This window comes from Bubalus kerabau, chromosome 1, assembly GCF_029407905.1.
Source record: "Bubalus kerabau isolate K-KA32 ecotype Philippines breed swamp buffalo chromosome 1, PCC_UOA_SB_1v2, whole genome shotgun sequence".
NCBI classification, from domain to species: domain Eukaryota; kingdom Metazoa; phylum Chordata; class Mammalia; order Artiodactyla; family Bovidae; genus Bubalus; species Bubalus kerabau.
Genome location: NC_073624.1, coordinates 216,350,583 through 216,373,237, shown reverse-complemented (window position 1 = coordinate 216,373,237; position 22,655 = coordinate 216,350,583). Strand labels below are relative to the sequence as shown.

General features: G+C 52.4%; 1 protein-coding gene across 3 annotated transcripts in view; it reads right to left on the bottom strand.

Annotated features, from left to right (window-relative positions):
- The window catches only part of TGFBI (transforming growth factor beta induced), a 74,221-nt gene continuing 51,566 nt past the window's right edge, over window positions 1-22,655 (bottom strand). For all 3 annotated transcript variants that reach the window (XM_055554388.1, XM_055554396.1, XM_055554378.1), the window contains 15 exons: window positions 18,089-18,153; window positions 16,695-16,855; window positions 16,214-16,378; window positions 15,839-15,985; window positions 13,654-13,795; window positions 10,448-10,660; window positions 9,473-9,610; window positions 8,729-8,874; window positions 7,764-7,900; window positions 6,809-6,939; window positions 4,303-4,427; window positions 2,722-2,824; window positions 2,057-2,136; window positions 1,093-1,117; window positions 1-638 (listed from right to left, as the gene is read on the bottom strand). In XM_055554388.1, the coding sequence (XP_055410363.1) occupies window positions 598-638; window positions 1,093-1,117; window positions 2,057-2,136; window positions 2,722-2,824; window positions 4,303-4,427; window positions 6,809-6,939; window positions 7,764-7,900; window positions 8,729-8,874; window positions 9,473-9,610; window positions 10,448-10,660; window positions 13,654-13,795; window positions 15,839-15,985; window positions 16,214-16,378; window positions 16,695-16,760 (1,659 nt within the window). In that variant the 5' untranslated portion in view covers window positions 16,761-16,855; window positions 18,089-18,153 and the 3' untranslated portion in view covers window positions 1-597. The remainder of the gene's footprint in view (window positions 639-1,092; window positions 1,118-2,056; window positions 2,137-2,721; window positions 2,825-4,302; window positions 4,428-6,808; window positions 6,940-7,763; window positions 7,901-8,728; window positions 8,875-9,472; window positions 9,611-10,447; window positions 10,661-13,653; window positions 13,796-15,838; window positions 15,986-16,213; window positions 16,379-16,694; window positions 16,856-18,088; window positions 18,154-22,655) is intronic.

Genomic DNA, 22,655 nt, shown 5'->3' with positions numbered 1-22,655 from the left:
TATGTTTCTGTGGTTTTATTATTACAAACACACCATGGCTCTGCCACACCTGGGGACTCCTGAGCTCCGCATGCTCACCAGCCCTCTCTTTTCTAACTGGACAGGGTCACACAGAAGGGTCCAAGCCACATGGAGGCGCGAAAAACATTTGGCAGAGCCATTCAACTCATAGCTTATAAGGATGCCATTTCTCCAACTGTGAAAGAGCTTTACAAACACTGTGCCACATCGCCCCCGTGACGCCGGATGGCCTGATTCATGTTTTGTGAGCTTCAGAAACTTTGGCTCCCTTTTCCACTGTACGTGGCACAGGCAGGAGATTCCAACAGGTCCTTGCTGGAAGTCAACGCCAGGCAGTGACATCCAGGACTCTGCATTGCAGTGGGCTAACCGCCATGTTTAGGGGGCAAAAATGAAAAGTCTATTTCTCTCCCTCCTCCCCCCGCCCCCACCCTCCCAAGGCTCAGATCTCATTACGGTGTGACCCATGGGCATCAAAGTGTGATCATTTGGTTTCAAAAACATTCAGTCTCTTTGGCAAAACGAGAGAAAGCGGCAGGGAGCTGCTGAAATGCATTCCTCCTGCGGTCCTTCGCACTAGTGCTTCATCCTCTCTAATAACCGCTGATAGACAGGGGCTGAAAGAGAGACATCGCAGAGGTGAGAAAGCTGCAGACTCCCCACGTGTCTAGGACACTGTCACGAGGACCAACGGCCTTCCTCTGCCACCCTCTCCTGCACAGAGCAGATGTTTCTGGTTTGTAAAACTTCCGATCTTACTCAGTGATGATCGGGACTGAGGTATTCTCTGTTTCCCAGCTTGGGACCATATCCTCACCACAGGCTCCTGCCAAGTCTCTGTGCAATATTCCCAGGTTCCCAAAGCCAAAAACTCACATAAACCCTAAAAGGCTGGTACTCATCATCTCCATCTTATGGAGAAGGAAACCAGGGGTTCTGCATCTGACCCCCAAGGCCGTGTTTTATGGCACCATGATATTCTTTCTACAGACAGCAGATGGCAGGTTTAGGCCTGTTTCAGGATAAGACTTACATAAGTCTACGAGAACGTCAAACCCAGACCAGACTTACCTAGTTTCACAGAGCTCTGCGTGGCCTGAAAGAAAACGCAAGGTGTCAAGTTCTCTAGCGGCAGTTAGACCTACGCTTGCTCATGGCAGTGGCTTTGTCTATGGCCATGCTTACTCAGAAAAAATGGGGGGCTGAGGAAGAGGACAGGGAACTGTGGAACTGCTGGGTCCTGTGGAGCCCCAGAGCCAGGCGTCCCCCTAGACTATCATCTGGCCCTTGGGGAGCTAGGCCCACATAGGGGGTAGCAATCACGAACAGGAACTCTGGGCCAAGATCCCTCCTCAGGGAGCACTAAGGAGAGCCCCCTCTGTCCAAACGTAAAGTGACATATTCCAGCTCCAGACCTTTGGGTTAAGGACCACCTTCTGCAGCCTTGTGTGTTAAAATGCAAACTTCCTGCAACACACCCCATATTCCCAAGGGACTCCACCTGACCCAAAGCAGCAAGGGAGCCTGCATGGGATCCCTGGACAACCTGGGGAGCAGGAGAAGCAGCACAGAAAGTCAGAGCGGCTCTGAGAGGGAGGTGGGGCTGAGGGAAAGAAGACAGGTTCTTCGAGCTGGCCCAGAATCCAGAACCCACACCACTGCCCAGCAGAGCATGCTGGGCTGTGTCACGGAAGATGGAAGAGTAACCTAGAGGCCCAGGCTCAGAGCAGGCCAGCCCACTATCAGGAAAATTCAGGATGGGTTGTCCTTGGTCAGATGGATTCTCACCAGCTGCGGCTTCCCTACAGACAGAGGCTTAAAGGCCTGGGCTGTCACCCACAAAGGAAACAGGCTGCCTGGGTTTTTATTCCAAACTCCCCAAAGGCCAGAGCTAAGGATACTCCAATGGGATTGGGGAGAAATGACGGGAGAGCCCTGGGTGGACAGCCAAAGGAGACAGGAGAGTCCCCTCCATGGGCCCGAGCACAGGACCCACAGCTATTCAGGCCAGGGGCTCACATAGCTGGCATCATACCCTGGAGAATGCAGATGCCTGTTTGAAGATTTCAAGTGCAGAGTCTGCAAGTTCGTCGCCTCGTTCCTGAGGTCTGTTGGCTGCAGATAAAAGAAAAGGCAGCTTGGATGAGAGAGATATGATTAGCATGTTATTCACAACTGCCAGGACTGAGGGGCACTGTTGGGTTTTCTGGCTTACATCCTCAGATGAAGTCTGCCTTCATAATGTTCCTTAACTCGTGGAGGAATTTAGCCCGTGGGGAGAGAGCTCAAAGAAAGGTGAATGCACAAGTGAGGGGAGAGGCCGGGCTCCACTGTAACTTGGTTGGCGGTTAAGAGAGCGCAGCCGGGGCGGGGCCCTGTAGGAGGCGTGTGCTCTGCCCCACGTTCACAGCACAAAGCATGTGAAAAACAACCGGGCTCTGTTTGCGTGGGGCTGGGACAGCGAGGCAATTCAGCAGAGAGACGTCTCTCCTTCAGCTACTGGTGTAGCGCATCTGAGCCGAGAGTTTCTAAGTCGCTTTTCAACCAGCCCCAGCCCTGCTGTTCACAGATGCTCAGTCCGCATATTCCACATTCATTCTCACCTTTGCCGACAGCAGTGTTTCTACTGAGCGCTAACAGCCATGTGCAGACACAGGCCAGTGGTAGGCTGAGTGGGGATGTGGTTCTTTAGGGCCTTACCTGGAGGCTGCAGGACACTGGAGATGGCGTGGACCACGCCATTGGTGGCCATAATGTCCACCTCAGCAACAGGTTCCTTATTGACACTCACCACGTTGTTTTTCTGGGAGAAACAGAGACAATGATTGTTGAACGTGGAGCCTGTTTATCCCATCCACTCTTCAACCGAGCAAACCTTTACTGAGCATTTCTGGATGCCAGATCCTATGCGAATTGCTGAGAACACTCTGCTAACTGGAATAGACCCTGCCAGTGATAGACCACTGGTCTAGTGGGTTCAATGTGGTTATTTATTTTAAACTTTTAATTTGGTGCCTGAGTATAGCCGATTAACAATGCCGCCATAGTTTCAAGTGAACAGCAAAGGGACGTACCCATACACATATGTATCTATTCTCCTCCAAACTCCCCGCCCACCCAGGCTGCCACATAACACTGAGCAGAGTTCCCTGTGCCGTACAGTAGGTCCTTGTTGTGGTGGGTTCAGTTTAATCCCTTATGTGGACTCAGCACGTTGCAATTCACAAATGCTCTTTTGTATGACTCATTTAGTCCTCACAGCAGTGCATAGTGAAGAGGGAGCTATTAAGGCCCCACCTGAAAGAATGGGAACTCGAGAGAGGCCAAGTGCCACCTTTAAGCTGAGGAGGAGGACAGCTGGGGACAGAAGCCAGGTGTCCAGCTCTGGGGGCAGGGCTCTTTCCACTTTTCCTCCATGTCTGACTTCAGATTTTCTCACAGGGTAAATCTGTCTCAGGCTTTCCTGAAAGACCCACAGATCAGACCCAAGGGGGACAGGGGAAGTGAAGCCAGAGACCGACACGACCCCGACGCCCCAAACCAGGTGCTGAGACACTCTCAGACAGCCTGCAGAAGTCACAGGTCAGGCCATCCCTGCCGCCACCTGCCTTCCCACGCTCCCGAGAGAAGCTGATGAGCACAGGCATGGCTGGGGCGAGGTGAGAGGCAGGAGGAGCAGAGGCTAAGCTGGCCACGTGCTGCAAGGCGCTCTGACCACAGGGCGGGGCAGGGTAGGGTGGTCAGTGGCCTTGGCCAGTGTAGGCAGGGAGGCCCAGCAGCTTCACTGTGAGGTAGGGACCCTCTGAGGTGGCTCCAAAGGGGAACGGGTATCATCAACATGCAGAGTGAGGGAAGGGGCACAGATCAAGTATCAGAAGAAAAGCCTCTTTTTTTTTTTTTTTTTTCTTCTGGGCTGGTTAGGTTCATGGTACAGCTCAGTGAGGCCCTGGACTTGGGGGTGATGGAGTGGGAATGGATCTTTCAAGACATGTAAGTATTGCTTATCAGTTCCTTAAGAGGGGGTTATATTTAATAGCTTCTCTCAGATGCCAATCAGATGCTTTTTCCCCCTGCAAATCTGGAAGTGCTTATTCATGCCTAAGCACAATCTCCCTTAATTTCTTCGGAAGACTTTTTTTTCTTTTCTTTTCAGATGAAATGCACTCAGAGATTCAGGATGCAGCTTAAACACAGCGTGTGTCTAATGCCATCCTAGGGATGAGCTGTGTCCTGACACCCTGGCAGGGCACTGCCAGCCCTTTAAATGTTACACACACTCACTGAGCTGACTTCCAGCTTGTCGCCTTGGAGAGATTTCAGCCGCACCAGGGCCCCAATGCCTCCGCTGACCAGGATTTCATCACCAACGTGGTATTTCAGGATGTTGGCGAGCTCCTTGGCATTGCCTGTAGGTGTGCGGGAAAAGAAAGCAGAGTTAATCCTAAGGCTGGTAACTGGTGCGGTCAAGGAGGGCCCAAAGGAGAAGATGCAGGTGGTCCCCCCTGTAACAGAGAACCCCCTGCCCAGGCAATAAGCACTTATTGAACACCTACTGTTTGCTCAGCCCTCTACTCCATCATTTGCATAATGATCAGGGGAACAAGTCATATGACAGTGGCCATGAAGCTACCCATGCATTTGATGGGCTGCTAGGTTAAGTACGTGCTTCTGTGATGTTGAGGAGTTAATTCATACTCCTCTATGAGTGTGACTCATGTTTCCATGACTGAATAGTTGCTTGGAAAGCCAGGGGTCTTTCCAGCACTGGCATCTGAGACATTTCATCATCAGCATGGCTCCCAACAGTTATAACACAGCAGCGAAATGTTTACACGTTCTGCCCTCAGATGCATATTCCGAGACGGCTGTTTCCTGAAGGGAGAACTTAAAAAGAGTCGACAGCTGCAGTCTGGAGGAGCTATGGAGCCGATGAGGTCAGGGCCGAGGGGGGTATGCCTCCACGGCGGCCCTCCTCATCACGTCTCAGCATTCTTTCCAGCCCACATCAGCTTCTCCACCAACTGGGGAAAGCAGCCAATTGCTCATAAAGGTGCACAGGCATTTCCCCAATTAAGTGTGGGAGGCAATTCTTAAAGCCGCCAGCTGCTCTTGCAGCTTCGTCATGGCCTCCCCAATACTCATATTACCAGCCAAGTGGCTGGATACCCCCAGGGCTCATGGATGGCTATTTCCAGCATCTTGAAACTGAGAACCGAGGAAGCTTGAAAGCACTGTGGGGAGTTCACTTGGTTATTGACGAATTCACATGAGTGCCATGGGATGGAGCTATCAGGTACCAAGTGATTTCCAAACACCCACAACTTGGAGCTGACAAGTTACTCTTCCAAAAAATACAGCCTGGAGGTGCCGAGCTGAGTTGGCTCTTGGGGTGGGAGGGGTCTCCTTCTTTCAAGATCTTTAACATCTGGGTCAACCTCGGACACCTGGATGGGTGCCATCACCCCTCGGCATGCTGGGGTCTAATCCTGTCTGCAAGCCTGGGGGAGGGCACATTTGGGGAGCCTTGCCCAAGCCCTCCCTCAGCTCTTCACAACCGAAAATGAAAGGCAAGCCGAGCAGGCTGGGCCACCTGGGGAATATTCCACTCCTGCTGAACAGAGAGAGAATGGAAAGTTTACGTTCAGAATGAACTCCTGTCTCCTCCGGAACACATGTCAGCACTGTAGACACAGGCATTCATTTAGCAGTAAAGAAAATTGAACGGGACACAGACTCAGTTCACAGCTGCCAGAGCTTTCTATTCTCCACTCAGGAGTGGGGGGGGGGGGTGGTATAGATGATGTGGGCCCCAAAGTTTGGCCGAGGTCCTTCCTCCTCCTCCTCAGGCTCACCTTTCTATGCTGGGGGGGGAAGTCTGGTTCCCAGGCACGCATCAGCATACACACCGCAAGCCCACCCCACCTCCCATCATCATGGCCGTGATGCCGTTACTGATGGGGGGACGCGTGCTCAACACCACAGGCAATGTTTATTGAATCCTCACAGCACTCTAGGCAAGATATTCTTACCACTCTTACTTTTCTAATGGGAAAACTGAGGCCCAGAGACGCTAAGCAACTTGTTAGAGGTCACTTAGCTGGTAAATGCCAGAGCCAGGGTTTGACCTGCTTTTGGATAATCCAGGAGCCCAAGCTCTTAACCACTAGGCTGTCTCTCAAACATCCCAACTCAACTGCTCAGGGCCCTGACTAGCTTCTTGGTAAAGCTTTCATCTCCAGGAGGGGAACGTGGTGGTGTAGGGCAATGGCTTCATGAGCAGCTTCTCACAGATCCTCAGGGGAAGACATGCCTGCTGATTGGGCTGGTTGTCACCTACCCTCCGTTCCTTTCTACTCTTCTCCATCTTGTTCGCTGCCCAGACAGGCTGACCACTGTGAAATGCATCATTCAGGCTCCCTTGTCCTCATGCAACCAGCTGCTAGGAGGTTGCTGAGGGAGGCTGTAGCACCCAGACGCCCCCTTGCCATGCCTCTGACCCCAGCAGCATGTGGCTGTCCTGTGCCCCTCATCCTAGGGTCTCCCGGGTCATGCCCTCCCCTAGTCACCCTCTTCCTCAAGCACCCCCAGATCTGCGGTGATAAACATCAAAAGGTCTTATCACCCCTTTGTATCATCACCCCTTCCTGGTCCCTTAACCCTGCCCACACCTCTGCAAATAACCTTAAATTCTTTTCCGTCAAACCCTTTGCCAATGGTCTCCTGCTGGAATCCTGACCGATATGATTACTTTAGAAAAGTTGGCAAATGTACTTAGGTGGGTCTTTACCCATGAGTTTGTTCAGTTCTCCACGGGGCAAGGCTTGGAAGGCTTCATTGGTAGGAGCGAAGACTGTGTAGACTCCTTCCCGGTTGAGGGTCTCGGTCAACCCTGCAGACTGGATGGCGGCCACCAGCATGCTGTGGATACACACATGGAACACGTCACCTGCCAGTGGGCGCAGGGGGTCATCATGTGCCCGAATCCCGCACCACTGTGGGCAGGTGGAGCCTACAGCATTGGCATTCACACCCTTGTTGGGTTTTATACAAACAGGGAGCAATCCCAGTCTGCATCTCCTCTCCAGGAATGCAAAGCTCAGTGAAAAGCCGTAAGTCGTCAGCCAGAGGGGGAAGGAGGAAGGGAGAGGTCAGAGCAGGACTGACCTACAGACTGATGGAGCCACAAGGGCCCTGGGGGATGTGATTCTTGGGGCTGGGGGGTGTGGCAGAGGGTGGGGGTCTCCCAGGGTCTCATGCAGGTGGCTGAACTTGGTGGCAGGAACCACTTGATGTCACAGCACCCAGGGGTGAGTCAACAGGTCGGAAATGGAGGGAGCAGGGCAAGGAAACAGAGCATCGCTGGGAGTCTGGGAAGGAGAGGCCAGGAAACTGCCAGGGCCTGGAAGCTGACGCTGCACAGGGCAACTCATTACGGGCACAGGGCCAGGCATGCTCGGCTTCCCTGGCCGAAGTGGGAAGCTTTCCTTGAACTTGGGAATAAAAGTGCAGCTCCTCCCTGTTCCCATGGACTTGAAGAATACCCTCCAGAAGCAACCCTTCTCAACCTAAGCTTTCAAGGTGACCCTCATCCTTTCTGAATCCCTGGCCAGGGAGGCCACATCAGTGCATGGCCAGTGTTCATTAAACCTCCGAGGGTGGGAAGCTTGACAGACAACTGGCACCCAGCGTCCTGCCCTAGCATGACCATGTGGCAGAAATCCCCTGGGGATAGGGCCAGTTACCTGAAACGATTGTCCCCCTTCAGGACGTCCATGACAGTCCCCATTGGGGGGGTCAGCACCCGGTCCATGGTGAACAGGGTCCCGTATCTCCCCCTCTTGTCATGGGCTGCGATGCAGCTGTTCTCAATGCACAGGCTCTGTAAAAGGGGCAGAGAAAGGCCAGGTTACCCCCTACCCAAAGCAGGGGCCTCCCAATTTGTTCAGGGCATATGGTGGTGGCTTCATCCACAGAGATCAGTGAATATATACGGGGTGCAGCCTTAAGACTAGGATAAAAGGATGTACTTTCTCCAAGAAAGAAAAAAATAAAAATGGTGTTCCTTAAGGTAAGAAGAGCCATCGAGGCCCCAAGAAATTTACAGACAGGCCTAATCATGAGATTATTGTGTGACAGGAGAGGGCCGTTGACAGTGATCAAATGAAGTGACAGAGTCTACTGATCTGAACAAATGACAACCATCTTTAGCCAAATGGTGCAGGCTGGTCCTGAGCAAGGGTTGTTGTATTGTACTTTCTGTTTGCTATGCCAGAGTAATAGGTGGGTTTGAAGAGAGAGAAGAAACAGTTGAAGAGAAAAGAGAAGCTTTTGGATCAAGAAGGGCTGTATGGTTAGTTCAGGTGACTTCTCTTCACAAAAGCTAAGAAGGATCCAAACCCTCCATACCTCCTCCCTTCGTTCATCACTCTGGGGTCAGGGTGGACAGCTGCTTACCCAGCCAGGCCAGTCAGATGTGCAATTCATTCCCAAAGGCCTCCACAAAAGGGGGTTAGACACTTTTGGCAAAACCCCATTTTGATACTTTGATATCAGATAGTCTTTCTAAAATTCATTCCTTCCTTATTAGAAACTAGTTCTCAGGCAAGCTCCTACTTATTAAGCACTTTTTTTTTTTTAAACACTAAGATAACTTCCATTGCTTGGAGCTGAGATAAAGAAAGAGCATGATTTAGGACCCAGAATTTACATTACGATAAACGAAAACTCTCAGTTTCCTGCCGCCCAGAGTGTCCAGGGTCTGTCCATGGTACAGATACTTGGAGGCCAGCTGATCTTTAATCATGTGGTTCAGAAGCAAATTCTTTGTCCGGGCATTAATCGGAGGGGTTCCATCTGCAAGAGAAGGCGTGGTCAGGTCTAGAAACTAACTCTGGAAACAAAGAGAATCAGAGACCATGCAGCAGAAAGCCTGATCCCCCTTTTGGAAGTGGAGACTGAGAAATCCGGCAAGGCTGCCAATATTCCTTAACATCTGGCATCTTCTGAGAATTAAAAAAAAAAAAAAAAAAAAGTTCGAGATCATCAAGTGTGTTTGGAATTTTGCCCTAAGAGGGAAGGGAAGGCCTGGACACAACTTGGCCCTTCTCTGCCTTCCCCATGGCAATGGTTCAGCTGTATCCTCACTATGACCTCCCGACTGTCACAGTGGCAATCGACCTCGCAAAGAGAATGACAAGGGAGCACTCTGCTCTCCCGACAGACGCACACTTCAATTCTGAGGACCAGATCCCCACACGCATCCTCTGCTCTGCCAAACGAAACAGCAGCGCCTCTTCACTTTCTGGTGAAGTCACATCTGCTTTCGGCTGAGCTGGTTGGAAGCATGAACGGTCCACAGGGAGCTATAAATCGGGCAGGGTGCCGCGGAGGTGACAGCAGAGGGGCGGCTGCCCCCAGGGACACATGTGCCAGGCTGCCTTCTCCATGATACCTTTGAAGACAGAATTCATGGGGGCCAGGAGGGTCAACCGCTCATTTCCGGAGAGATGAGAGCTGAGGCCAGCTTGTCGGAAAAGGTCAATGGCTGTGGAAACGTCGGAGTCTGCAGCCAACTCAAATAGCGTCTTGGCTACAAGGAAGGAGAAAGTGGGTTCAAAAGTTAAAAGTGCTGTTTTCATTTACCATTCATCCACCCCAGAGTATGACATACATCAGCAGGAATGTCATCTCTTGAGTCAACAACCCCTCTAAAACACTGCTGGGGCACAGAAGGTTTGTGACATCAGGGGAATGGTCCCCCAGAAAACCTTGCTTGATGGGGAAGTGCAATGAGTCTCAGGTGGGCAGGGGGCCTCTGTCCCAGCCCTTGGTCAGGGTCTTGTCTGCTGCTGGGGAGGAAGAAACACATGGTCTGTGCCATGGCTTCTGAAGAGCTGACAATGCCAGTGACCACACCCATGGAAAGCTTTCTTCTGGGTTGGTTTTTCCTCTGTGAAATCCTCTCATTTCTTAGGAGTAGAACTCCCTGGAAATCCAAGATGGCATAAAGATGCTGAATGGAACCCAAGCCAAAGTCCACTCATTCTTTTCTCCCTGGGCCAGTGACCCTAGGATGCTTGGGCACAACTGAGAAAGCAAATGCTCTGAGGTCAGCAAATGGCCTTCTGTGCCCAACCAGAACAGGCAGAGCTTCTGAAAGGCTCCTGTGGTTGAGCCTTCCTAGACACCTTCCATGGCTCTCCCCGGCTCACAAGATAAAGCCTGGACTCCCAAGCCTGCAGCTCTAGATTCTTCACAATCTGGCAAAACCTGCCAGGTGCCCAGGCCATCTCTCCTGGGATGCTGTGAGCCAGGTGCAGGCAGGTAAACAGCTCCCAAGATCCCTGAATTCCCCTAGGCACACCACCATGGGTGGCACAGGGGACAGCGGACCGGACAGGCCCAAGGCCCCCGAGGCCTGGCTCACCTGAGTCGGGGATGAGCAGCTCGTCGATGAAGTGGATCACCCCATTGGTGGCCAGGACGTCTTTGTTGGAGATGATGGGTTTCCCGTTGATTGTGAGCATGTCCCCGCTGCAGCCCACCTCCAGTGTGGTGCCCTCCAGGGTCTCCAAGGACAACCCTGCCACAATGGCTTCGGCACACATGGCCGATTTCAGGATGTGGTTGTTGAGCAGGTCTGGGGGCCAAACAGGACACAGGTCAAGTCAGTGCCAGCCAGGCTGACCTCAGGCATCACCTCACTGCCTGCCCACAGCTGCGAGGATTCCATCATCTCTGAGGCTAACAATCAGATGAGCCTGGGGCACCACACGGACTGGATCCTTCTCCTCCTCACTTCCTAGCCTAGCCTCTAAAACTAGCCAGGGCTCTGTGGTCAGACTGCCTGAGTTCGAATCTCACCTCAGCCACTTAGCAGCTGTGGGACCCGGGGCAAGTCACTGAGTCTTTCTGAGTCTCAACTTCCTCACTGGTCAACAGAAAGCATGCACAGCATTCCTCTCTTTGGGCTGGTGTAAGGATGACATGAAGCTAAATCTAAGCACCCAGCACAGTGCCTGACGACAGAGTATATGCCCAACAAATGCTAGTGATTAGCTTCTTAGGTGGTGCTAGCGGTAAAGAACTCATCTCCAAAGGCAGGAGAGGTAAGAGACGTGGATTTGATCCCTGGGTCAGGAAGATCTGCTGAACGAGGGCATGGCAACCCAATCCAGTATTCTTGCCTGGAGAATTCTGTGGACAAAGGAGCCTGACAGGCTGCAGTCCACAGGGTCACAAGGGTCAGGTGTGATGGAAGCAACTTAGCACACAGCACACACCTGAGCTTCAGGGTGAATTCTCTTATGTGTATCTGAACCACCCAGATGGAAAACCTCAAATGTGTTTACCTTGGGATTTTTTTTATCTACTGATCTTTCATAAAAATGAAGTGTGGTAGGAAAAGATGAAAAACTTTAGCATGTGAAAGTTCTGAATCATCTGAAGATCTTGTTTGTGTTTGTTTGAACCCAATTCCCTGGTGGCTCAGACAGTAAAGAGTCTGCCTGCAATGTGGAAGCCCCGGGTTTGATCCCTGGGTCACAAAGATCCCCAGGAAATGGGCATGGCAACCCACCGAAAATCCCATGGACAGAGGAGCCTAGCAGGCTACAGTCCATGGAGTTGCAAAGAGTCAGACACGACTGAATGACAATCACAAACACAAGGGTCTGCTTAGTTGCTGTGGTCTGCGAGAGGTTGCGGGTGGTGATCAGCAAGCCATGGTCTCTGCTGCTCCACTCACCCCACCAGTAAATCAAAAATAGAATCGTGCTTGTTCAAGTGCCACTTTGGCGTTAGGGCAGGGGCTGGGGGGGGGGGGAGGCTGAGGCTACAAGGAGCGGTGGAGGGAGATGTGGCCAGCCCCTGCCAGGCAGAGCTTGTTCCAGGACTGGGGGTCACGGGGGCCCTCTGTCTTGTGTTCTCAACACAGAGGCAAGTTTCAATGTGTCCTGAGTGTGGGAACCAAAACCACAGTGTCACACACAGGAGGAAGCTCTGAGACCTAGCACAAGTGCTGAAGGCCATGAAGACCAGCACGGACCCGCTTCAGCCAGTGGGGAAGACAAAGGACTGCAAGACTGCTATGGGAACTAGGCCTTGGGGATTGAGTTTCTCCAGAAAGGAAGGGAAGGCTAGGGTGGGGTGGTGGCACATGATGAGAAGGTGAGCCAGGCCAAGGCTGGAAGCCAGTCTGCCAATGGGCACACCACCCCAGGGCCGCTCCTCACCTGTCTGCTAGCCCGCTAATAACCAGCCTTCTGTAAGGTGGACCAGCACTGCCTGCCCCGGCGCTTGCCACCACAGCCCCTCACACGGGCCCTGGCTTTGAGCAGTTTCCTGAGCGGGAAAAGGCAGGAGTGCAAAGGGGATAAACCTGGGGAGTATTCTCACTTTATAAGAAGGTGTTCTGATACTTACAAAAATAAAAAGGTACTTGGTACAAAATATGTTTTAGGGGGAAAACAGTTCTAAATAAAAAGCTAAAATGCTGCGCTGCACCCAAGTCCCATCTCCTAGGAAGCCTTCAGGACCCTCAGGTTGCGGGAGCCACCCCACCCCCACCCCCCACCATCCTCATCCCTGTGACCTTGGGAGCATCTCCATCAAGGCACTCAGCACATCAGATTCCAATGACCTGCTTTTAAGCCGTCACACCAACTAGGCTTAACCTTCCCTGACCTGGACCGCATTCACTTTGGCAGCCTGGATTCCTGGCCCCACAATCTCTGGACACAACAGCTCCCCATCTGTGCTTTCAGAAATGTGCCCTTTTCCATCCCTATAGAGCTGCAAGGAGAACGTTTTACATTTATGGGGTGTCTGAAATGCATTAGGCATTTTATATAGCACATTTCAAAGGTGGGTTTAAATAGATTCAAAAGAAGTGAAGTCATCCCTGGATTATATTTGGGAGGAGCAAGTGTGGTTGGAGGGTTGGGGTACACAGGGACTGGGGGCCTACTTCCCTTTGTAGGAAACTCGGGGACCCACAGGCAGCGTCTTAGGAGTCCTGGAGTTGGGGAAGGGTGGCAGAGCCTGGCCTCCCCTTCTAACCTCCCACACAAGCTTGGTCCTTCACCCTCCTCTAGGAGTAACCAATGCTCCACCTAACTTACCAGCCTGAGAAGGTAAGGAAGGATGAAGAATGAAGAGGAAGCAAAGAAGAATTAAGAGCTGACTGTTACTGGTTTTTAATTATAATTTTGGACTACCCCTGAGGCCCTTGGCCAGACACAGGAAGAGTTCAAGGGTCAGCATGATGATTCCATTTCAAGGATGCCAGGACAGACCACCCCCTCCCCACACCTCCAAGCTGCTGCCCATGCTGGCAGCCTTGCCCTGGCTTTGATCATCTGGGCCTTTAACTCTTCCTAACTCTGGCTAGACCTTACTTTGGACCTCCAGCAATGCATCCTTCCTCAGCCCAGCTGTCCCCCTAAACAAGGCTGCTGGACTCCTTATTGGCCCCTCTGACCAGGGTTCTGCTCTGACTTCTGCAGAGACAGGGCCAGCCGGGAGCAATGGGACAGGATGACAGGTGGCATGTCTACTTGGACAAGAACCAGCCTGGGGCTCAGTCTGTCTACTCTAATGAGGCAGCCGCAGCAGCAGCTCAGGGGTGCTCACCTCTCAGGGCCTCTGGGTCCCCCAGGATCCGGTTCAGGGTCTCAGCAGGGATCTTCTCGAAGGCCTCATTGGTCGGGGCCAAGAGCGTGTACTGGCCGTCACCTTCGAGCAGGGTGTTGAGCCCTGATGCAGCCACGGCAGCCTGTGGGCAGAGAGCAGATGGTGCGTTCCCTGAGGGCTCTGGGAATCTCCACACACTAGAGGCACATGAGGTCTCACCAGTGCACCTCTGGAGGGCTCCCAGCTTTTGCAGAAGCCCCAGATGTAAAGACCAAACCAAGGCTCATTTCTCCCCATCCCTCCAGTGAGCTCTGCCTACTCTGGTCATCCTTGGCTGCTGCCCTCTTTTCCTCGTTTCCAACCCTGGGCCTTGGCCCTGCAGCATTCCCTCTGCCCTTCCCTTGCTTTTCTGACTCCTATTCCTTCTTTGGGCTTTGACTGAAATGTCATTTCTCTAGATGGTCAGCTTGGCATTGCCCTCCATCCCTACCCCAGCCTGCCCCGCCTACTACCCCCTGATGAAAACAAGTACCTTTCTAGTAGACACACTTGCACAGCTTGCTGTCCTCATGTTGCAATTCGGTGGTTGGGTGATGATTATTTGTGTGAGCTCTGTGAGCGTAAGGATGACATAACTCCTTCTCTACAGAGCAAGCAGATGGCTCTCCTAAAAGCATCCTACTGCTATCAGGATAAGCCACAGTCCTCGCTCAGTCTCCAAGGCCCCACAGGGTTTGGCCCCTCCAGCCTGGCCGCTCCTACCTCACCTGTTGGTTCCCTAGTGCTCTTCACTCAGTCCTGCAGGCCTCCTTGCTAGCCCTGCTTTTGAGCCTTACTTCCCTTCTCCCTTCTACCAATTTAGTTCTTTCCCCCATGTCTCATATAACTGGCCATTTCCAATGTTCAGGCCTCAGCTCAAACGTCACCTCTTCAGACCTTCCTGGACCAACTAGACCCTATGGGTCTCCCCTGCTCACCACTCACTGCCTGACTTCACAGCGCTTAGCACCATCTGTGATGGCCTTGGCTGTTTCTTGTCTGTGTCCCCCAAGAATGTAAATGCCAGTGAAGACAGAACTTTGACTTATTCTCCTCTATTCCTCTGAACACACTAGGGAAGTAGCAGGGGCTTAATGAGTACATGTCAGCAGAAGGAAGGACGGGTATTAAGGAGAGCCAAAGGGAAGAAGAAAGCAAGGAATATTTACAAAACCTGAACGGTAAGAGGAGGTTACTCAGTGGGGACCAGCCGCCACTAATCAAAAGCTGTGCCATCAAGTCTGTGGGAACAGCAGCCCCCTGCAGACCCCCAACCTTTGAGTGACCCAGAAGGAAGGCAGGGAAAGAGGGTGGACAGTGAGGTCCCCAGGAACCCCCAGAGCCTCCTCCTGAGTTTACTCAAGTGCCAGCCCAGCCTGGGGGTGTTTGTCTCTCTGTGTTGGAGATCTCCAGGGGAGGAACCACTCCACTCCCACTTGGCATCCTTTGTGGTCAGGAAGTTCTCCTTGAATCAGGGCAAAAACCCTGACGGGGCAGCCTGTGCTAACTTCCTCTGGGCAGCTGTGGCTAAGAGGAACGCCCGCCGGCCACCACAGCTGTGAGATAAATGCCTGCTGGCAGCGGGGCCGGAGCAGCGTTCTGGGACCCAGAGCAGGCAGAAGCCAAGCCAGATGTCAGTTCCCAGGCTCCATGTCTATACTCGTGGCCTCTCTGCTGGTCTGGGTTCCAAGGAAACAGGGGGTATGAATGGAACAAGGATCCCGTGGTAGGGACATGTGATCCAGAAGACCATGCAGCCTGAAAGGCCATTTCTCTAGTCCCACAGGTAAGCACCAGCATCTGGCAGGAGGAGCTTCCCACTCCGGAACACATAATGCATCCCCAGCCTGCAGAACTGCTGCAGCCACGACCTTGGAACTTTCCAGGGGAGTCAAGGAAAAGAAACTTTACAAGGGAGAAGTCCAGCAGGGGAATGTTCCCAGCACAAGATTATGATGTCTTCCTATGGTCAACCTGACCGCCTGATTAGTGAATTCACCATGTTTATGGGCATCAGAGGAACTTGCTCCATGGTCACCTAAATGCCCATGAGCATAGAGACATGCTCCACCCCTCCCACAGAAGAAGGCCCTCATGGGAGGCCATGTATCCCCAGGCCTCCCCCCGCCCCGGGGTGGTTCCTTACCCGCAGGGTCTCGAAGGTGTCCTCGATTTCAATGATCTGCTGGATGTTGTTGGTGACGGTGGAGATGACCTTATCAATGAGGTGCACCACGCCGTTGGTTGCGTGGTGGTCTGCTTTCAGCAGGCGGGCACAGTTGACGGTCACAATCTGCCCAGAAAAGGAGTGAGCATGAGCGGTTAACACCCTGGAGGCATAGCCTGTGAGCCCCAGGAAGGGAAACCACAGGACAGAATGTGGAGAAGCTGGTGCAGGAGGCAGAGGACTGCCCACAGGTGACCCCGCCTGGAGGACACGACCCCAGAAACCCGCCCACACATGCACCAGATGCAGCTCAGGGTGGGCACGGGGCAGAGCCGTGGAAGCAGGACTCCCTACCCCGTTGGGATAGTGGTGGATCTGGATGTTGGAATTCTGGTACATGGAGGTGAGAGCCATGCCGTGTTTCAGCTCATCCGTAAGCACCCGTCTGTCCACCATGTGATAGCGGAGGGCGTTGAGCAGCTCGATGTTGACGTTGCTCACCAGGGAGTCCAGCACTTCCTAGGAGGAGGGTCAGCATGGCCATGAGGGGGCTGCAGGCCCCACACTCAACAGAGGAGTCCCTGCCACCCTGGGAAAGGTGCCCCGGGGACTCCCATTTCTCCAGAGCCCTCTCCTCTGTGAACACTGAGACCTGTCTGGCCACTTAAGTGGATGGAGCGTTGGGAGCCGCCTGGGGAGGCATATTTTAGCTCAAGTGCCATGGCTTTATCTGAGGGCTTAAGGAAGATGTGTCCTGAGACGGTAGAAACCACCACTGAGTCTCAGTAAGACGGTCCCTGGGATGAAAGCCCTGGGCATAAGAAGGTCATCTCACAGCTGGCAAGGAGGACCAGGCCTCGTTGCTGGGGGCGAAGATGGTGAAGCTGCCGGGTCCTTCCATCTCGGGCCTCAGCTTCTCTGTGCGGTCCGTGTACAGCTGAGTGGTGGTCGCCCCGACGACTCCCAGGGTCTCATACAGGTTAGAGAGTGGCAGGGCTGCAGAGGCAGATGGTAGAGCAGGGATGGCCTGTGGGACTTCCCCGGCCAGACCACACCCTTCCTCATCTGAGCACACCCACTGCAGGAGGCCAGACACAGCCTGCTATGGGGAACCGGAGAGGCCAGTCACCTGCTTCTTAGAGCAACTCCACAGCCAAGGGCTTCCCTATGTGAGCTCAAGGGATCAGTCATTTTTAACTACAGCAGAGCAAAGCTTTTGTTCATAGACAATCAGATAACACAGGTAGGAACATACACCAGAAACAGATAGCCCAATTACAAGCTAGTCTTACAGACTTATCTAGTTGTTTTTGAAACTGGTTCCCTAATGGCTTCCACTGGAATGAAAGAGATCTCAGAAGTGCTTTGGGTATTTGCAAGTAATAAAATGTTATTTCCTGAAATAGCCTGAAGCTCTGGAGGACCTTCCTCTCACACCCAGAGTTTCTCCTGTTCCTTTTAAAGGTGCTGAAAGTAAGGCCCTAAGGCACCCCGCCCCCTCCAGTTCCTTCTCTTCCCCATCCCACGCTTCCCGCCTGTCCTGCTATTCAGTAGGAAGGCCATGGCTCCTGTCCATGCCACCCTCTTTGTGACCTTGGTACCAACGAAATCACCCCCTATCTCCTAAATCTCAATCTCACACTCTCAACTAATGAACTAGCAAAGATTTCCAAGTTAAAAAAAAAAAAAAAAATCTTCCTTGCACAGTCCCCAGAGGTGTGCAGGACTAAAGGAAAGGATCTGATTTCAAACAGGTGAATTCACAGGTACCACACTGTTTGTGGGCCCTGATGCCCACTCACGGTACCCTTGGCTGACTCTGGGAAAGCCAGCCTGCTACTCCCATCCCTACAACCTCCAATGGGCCAGGTTCTGACAGTTAGGTGAGGTGGCCTGATGTGCCCAGCCCAGCCGGAGGCCTGGCCTGCCCTGTCTGCTCTCCAGCAGAGCTGCTCAGCAATGCTAGATGTATTTAGAATCTCTTGCAGCCAGAAACAACAAAGGCAGGAGCCTGTGCCTGGTGTGGAGGGCACAGGCAGGTCAGGACCAGAGTCTGTTCCCCCAGCGTGTTAAGGAGGTCGGCTTGCACAGGAAGGACAGCGTGGGAAACTTGCTGTTTCCAGCCTTCATCCTCTGGACCCCCATTCAGACTCTGCTGCCCCTCACGTGGGTGCTCCTCTCTCCCTCCCTCCTCCCCTCCATCTGCGCCAACAGGCAAGGCTTAATCACCTGCAGGACAGCCCTTCTCTCCCGGGACCTTCTCATATCCAGGACAGCACTCGTAGCTGATGACTCTGCAATGAAGACACGCACATGTATTAGGCAGGGCTTCCCTCCCCTCTCGTGTCATTGGTCCTCGCTCTGGGAAGGGACATGATGGGGTGAGCACATAGCCTGCTCCTGGAGGAGATCACACGCTCGGTCATCTCTGCACCTCTCGTCAGCAAGGAGCTTGTCACACCTCCTCGGCTTTGCACATGGTGCCAGCGATGTGGTCATTCACAGTCATGCAGCTGGGATACAGCCAGAGGACTGCGGCAGCATATTCACAGTGGCATTAGTACACGTCCTCACCTGAAACTTATCTCCAGCATAATTCACAAGGAACCCAGTGGGAAGAACTGCTGAGAGGCAGCAGGAAGGAGCAGGAGGAGCTCCGGAGCTTTCTGGTTCTGAGTCCGCCACTAACTAACCAACCCAGGCCTCGCCAGCCAGTCCTGTCTCCTCTCTGGGCCTCAGTTTCCTCATCTGTAAGATGTAGACATGTACCGTGTGATGGTCATTGAACTAAATAGCCCATGAACTTCTAGCTCTCTGACTTAGTAACCGAGAAGGGTAGCATATTTATGATCAAGTCTTATTCCATCTTCACGACCAAACTTTACAATAAAAACAAAGCTCTTTAAGATGCTTACTGTTTCCTTAAATTAAAAACAAAATTTTAATCAATGAAAATCTTTATATGGTTTCAAAATCTACAAAGGGTTCAATAGTAAAGTGTTCCCCATCCCCTCTCATCCCTCAATCTTCCTTCCAGGAGGCAACTGATATTGCCAGTTTGTGAGATTCTTTGTATTTGGATGAACAAGACTGGCAGTTTATAGTTTTAAACTTTGATGTCACCTGACATTAAAACTTAGACCAGACCATCATGGCTTACTCACCACCTTCTGGAGGTCTGAAACGTAAAGCTTCAGTCAACCCAACATCCCAGGGAAACCCAAAAGACTGAGGATTTCAAAGAGCAACACAAGGAAGTGTTCCAAGAAAGACTAGCTTCGCATCAAAACCCCCTGTCCCATCAAAGGCCACTCCTGCACCAACGCTGTGAGCACAGACTCTTCCTTGGCAACCCTGGGACCTGAAGCCAACAGCCATGTCCAGCCACTTCCTTTCTTGCCCATTTGTCCTTCAGGACAGGAGAGAACACAGCCTTGAGTCACAGCGGGCTTACTACAGAACTGCTCACCACGGCTTCTCTCAGGCTGTTTAATGACATAGATGGAAGAGAAGCAGGCAGATGGGGCAGAAGTTTGGGCTTTGAGGGTAGGAGGGAGCGGGTGCTACTCTCAATGAGCCAAGAAATTCTCCTCTCACTAATTCCACTGGAGTTGTCTCGAGGAAGCCCTGGGAGTCACGTGAACATGAAGCCTGGTTCATCTGTCATCCGGGGGGGCTGTCTCAGAGACAGATGAGGATACTCAGGCTGCCAGGGAGACACAGGTGTCACTGTGCCAGAAACAAGCCCCTAGGACCTTTCTGAGGAGTGACTCACACGCACTCTTCTCTGCCCTTCTTTCTCCATCCTTCTGACTCCTTCTTCTCCACTTTTCTCTCAGCCCTCCTCCCATCCCATTCCTCTTGAACCTTTCAGCCCTGCTTAAAAGGGTGAAACAGGCTAGTGGTCTCAGGACTGATCTCGACTGACTCACAGTTTTATTTTTGGAAACCAGTCATCGTCTGCAACAAAAGTGAGATCCGATTGCCTTTCAAAGGCAACGCAATAGGATTAGGAGACGAGGCTTGTCATCTATCAGTAACTCGCAGGGTGGCCTTGAAAGTTCATTTCTCTCTCTGGGTCTCAGTTTCCTGATTTACAGAAGAAGGTGAAGCTAAACTAGATGATCTCCAAGGTTCCTTAAATCTCACACTCACAGTTCCAACCAATGGGATAATTTCTAGGGAGCAGAAAAGCACTCTTTCAAAGGAGGAGAGTGTCTGTCAGCATCTCATAGTTAAACGTAGGGAGAGCCACAAGCCTCAAGCCCACAGGACTGGGGACACGCATGCATGGACTCTCAGGCTTTGTCTGATAAATACCGGGGCTCTGTGGTGGGGGCTGAGGAAGTGGGATGGGGTCAAGTCTCACCAAGCTTAGGAGAGCTCACCACAGGAGAGCTCAATGGCTCACCGGGATTTCACTGAGAACAACAGAAAACCAGCTCCCCAAGAGTAAACTCACCCGTGGCCACATATATGTGGAGGGGAAGGAGGGGTGACGATGACAGGAGAAATGGAGGCTGCCAGACAGGTGGGGGAGCAGGGACATCTCAGCATGAAGGAGGAAGTGAGGGATGGAGTCAGAAAGCTGCAAATGTTTCGGGGGTGAAGGCACTTCCAAGGCTGCCGGCTGGGGCGGGTCAGATCTAGGACTCTCCTCGCAGTTCACCAAGTCAAGACCCTTCTCCATTGCTGCTGACAGTGCACATATACAGGGGGAAGCGGGCTAACGGGAAAAGTCTAACATTAAAAGGACACTGGGGGTCTCTCCGATGTGATGAAAGCTAACCCCTGGCAGCAGTCGCTGCCTCTCCTCTCCAGGTGGGCTCTCTGGACATGGGGGACACACCAACCCTGTGGGGGCACAGCCCCCCAATCCCCCACCCCCACAGCCAAAGGCTGTCTCCTGGTTAGCCCAGTGTGGGTGGCTCCTGCCAGGACACCTTCTGACCGTCTCCTAATCCTCTCATGCTGCTGGCCTCTCCCTCCTCTTCCTGAGTGCTACGCACAGCCTGGCATCCCCAGCACTTTCTGAGTGCACGAGGTGAGCAAGCCTCTCACCTCAGCCTAGTGGCCTTCTGGGTTGAAACACCTCCACAGCTAGCCGGTTCCCTGCTTGACCATCCCAACAACACAAGCTCTTAGAACCAGTCCACCTGGCCCCAGAGAGGAAGAGGGCAGCTGGAAACTGCAGCCCAAGAAGACAGCCCATTGAGACGATCCTGACCAAATCTTTCAGGACTGGCACACCCTCTTCTCAGCCCTGCGTGTCACCTTCCTGGGGCTCTGGCCCTGAGGACACACACGCTGAGCTGTGGGAGACGGGGCTGGAGTAGTCACACAGTTGTGGGTCTGAGGGTGAGTGCAGGAAAGCATGAGAAGCGCAGGGAGCCCCCAACCATGTCTCCCCAGTTCCCTGGCTTTCCAGCATAGAGGGGACCAATCTGCTGGTCTCTGACTTGAATCTTATCAGCAAAAGCTGCTCTGACTAAAGACTCCTGGCTTCTCCTTGTCCTGAAACAGTCCAATAAGCAGAAACCTCAGAAAAACAACATCCTCTAGGGCAATGAGACACGAATTTTCTTGTTCTAGCTTCTCAGGTCAGAAGAGCAATTTGAGGAATAAAATCAGACAAGGTTCATGACTTAGAAGGGAATTTGAGGGAGGTAGGGGGTGGGGGGACAAAAAGTAGTGCCCATCAGAGGTCTAAGAGTTGAAATAGAGCTTGAGAGCTCTCCTCCATTCCCCTCCAAAGTTTTACTCACAACTGGACAAAGAGAGAAGCATTATTTTTTTTTTTCTGTCCTCAGAAAAACTGTCTAAGGAGTTAACATAATAAGTTAAAGCAATCACTCTCTCCCAAGCATGCTGCACAGTTTTGGCGGCTGGGATGGCTGTAAATGCCCAGGGACTGACGAAACTCTCAAACAGTGGAATAAGGAATGGGGCCTGAGAGCCAGCTTCCTGTGACCGAAGGTAAACCATCCAGCACATCATGATTTCCAAGGGAATTGCAGAGCAAATGCAAACTGAGGTCGTCTAGACAGGCACCTGCCTGGACGGGGGTTCATTTTCTGCACTCGACTGAGCTCTCTTAAGCCTCCCAGGAGAAAATCAAACTCTTGAACTCCTGGTAAAAAAGGGTTTGTTTTAACCTGCTGTCCAGCAACAAAGATTCCACTATCACCCCATTTACCAGGGTCCAGATGGTGAGTGATGAGATAGAACCGCTGAAAAATACACTTACATATTTGGTGACAGTCTGTTAGTATGTGGCATGTGAGGGTCTTTGGGGGGATCCTGGATGCTGGTTGTGTCTCTTCAACTCCCATGCTCTCCATCTGATTAGAGAGGGAGCACCCTTGCAACAGGGGTTCAGAATGACTGCCAGGCTGGGGGTGAACAACCAAGAAAAGGTTGGTGGCTCTGGGCCAGAGGGCCTCTGCGAACTCCAAGGAGGCCTCCTCTGCTCCCTGCGACCCAGAATCATAGGCTTCAGGGCTGAAGAGAGAGACCTGGGGCAGATGACCCAGGTCCTCCAGGGCTGCTCACTTGACTTTTCCCCATGTCACCAACACTAGCTGCTGTGCTCAGTTCTCCTTGGGGGCAGCACATATCAACAGAATAACTGGGCCGCCTCCACCTGCCAGCAGATAACTTAGGCTTTCTGAGCCTCAGTCTTCCCCTCTGTAAATGGGCTAATGATCATACTGATCTTAAAGGATGACTGTGAGAACCAAACAAGCTAACCTATGAAAAACACTTACCAGATGCTTGCTATTTACTGGGCGCTCAG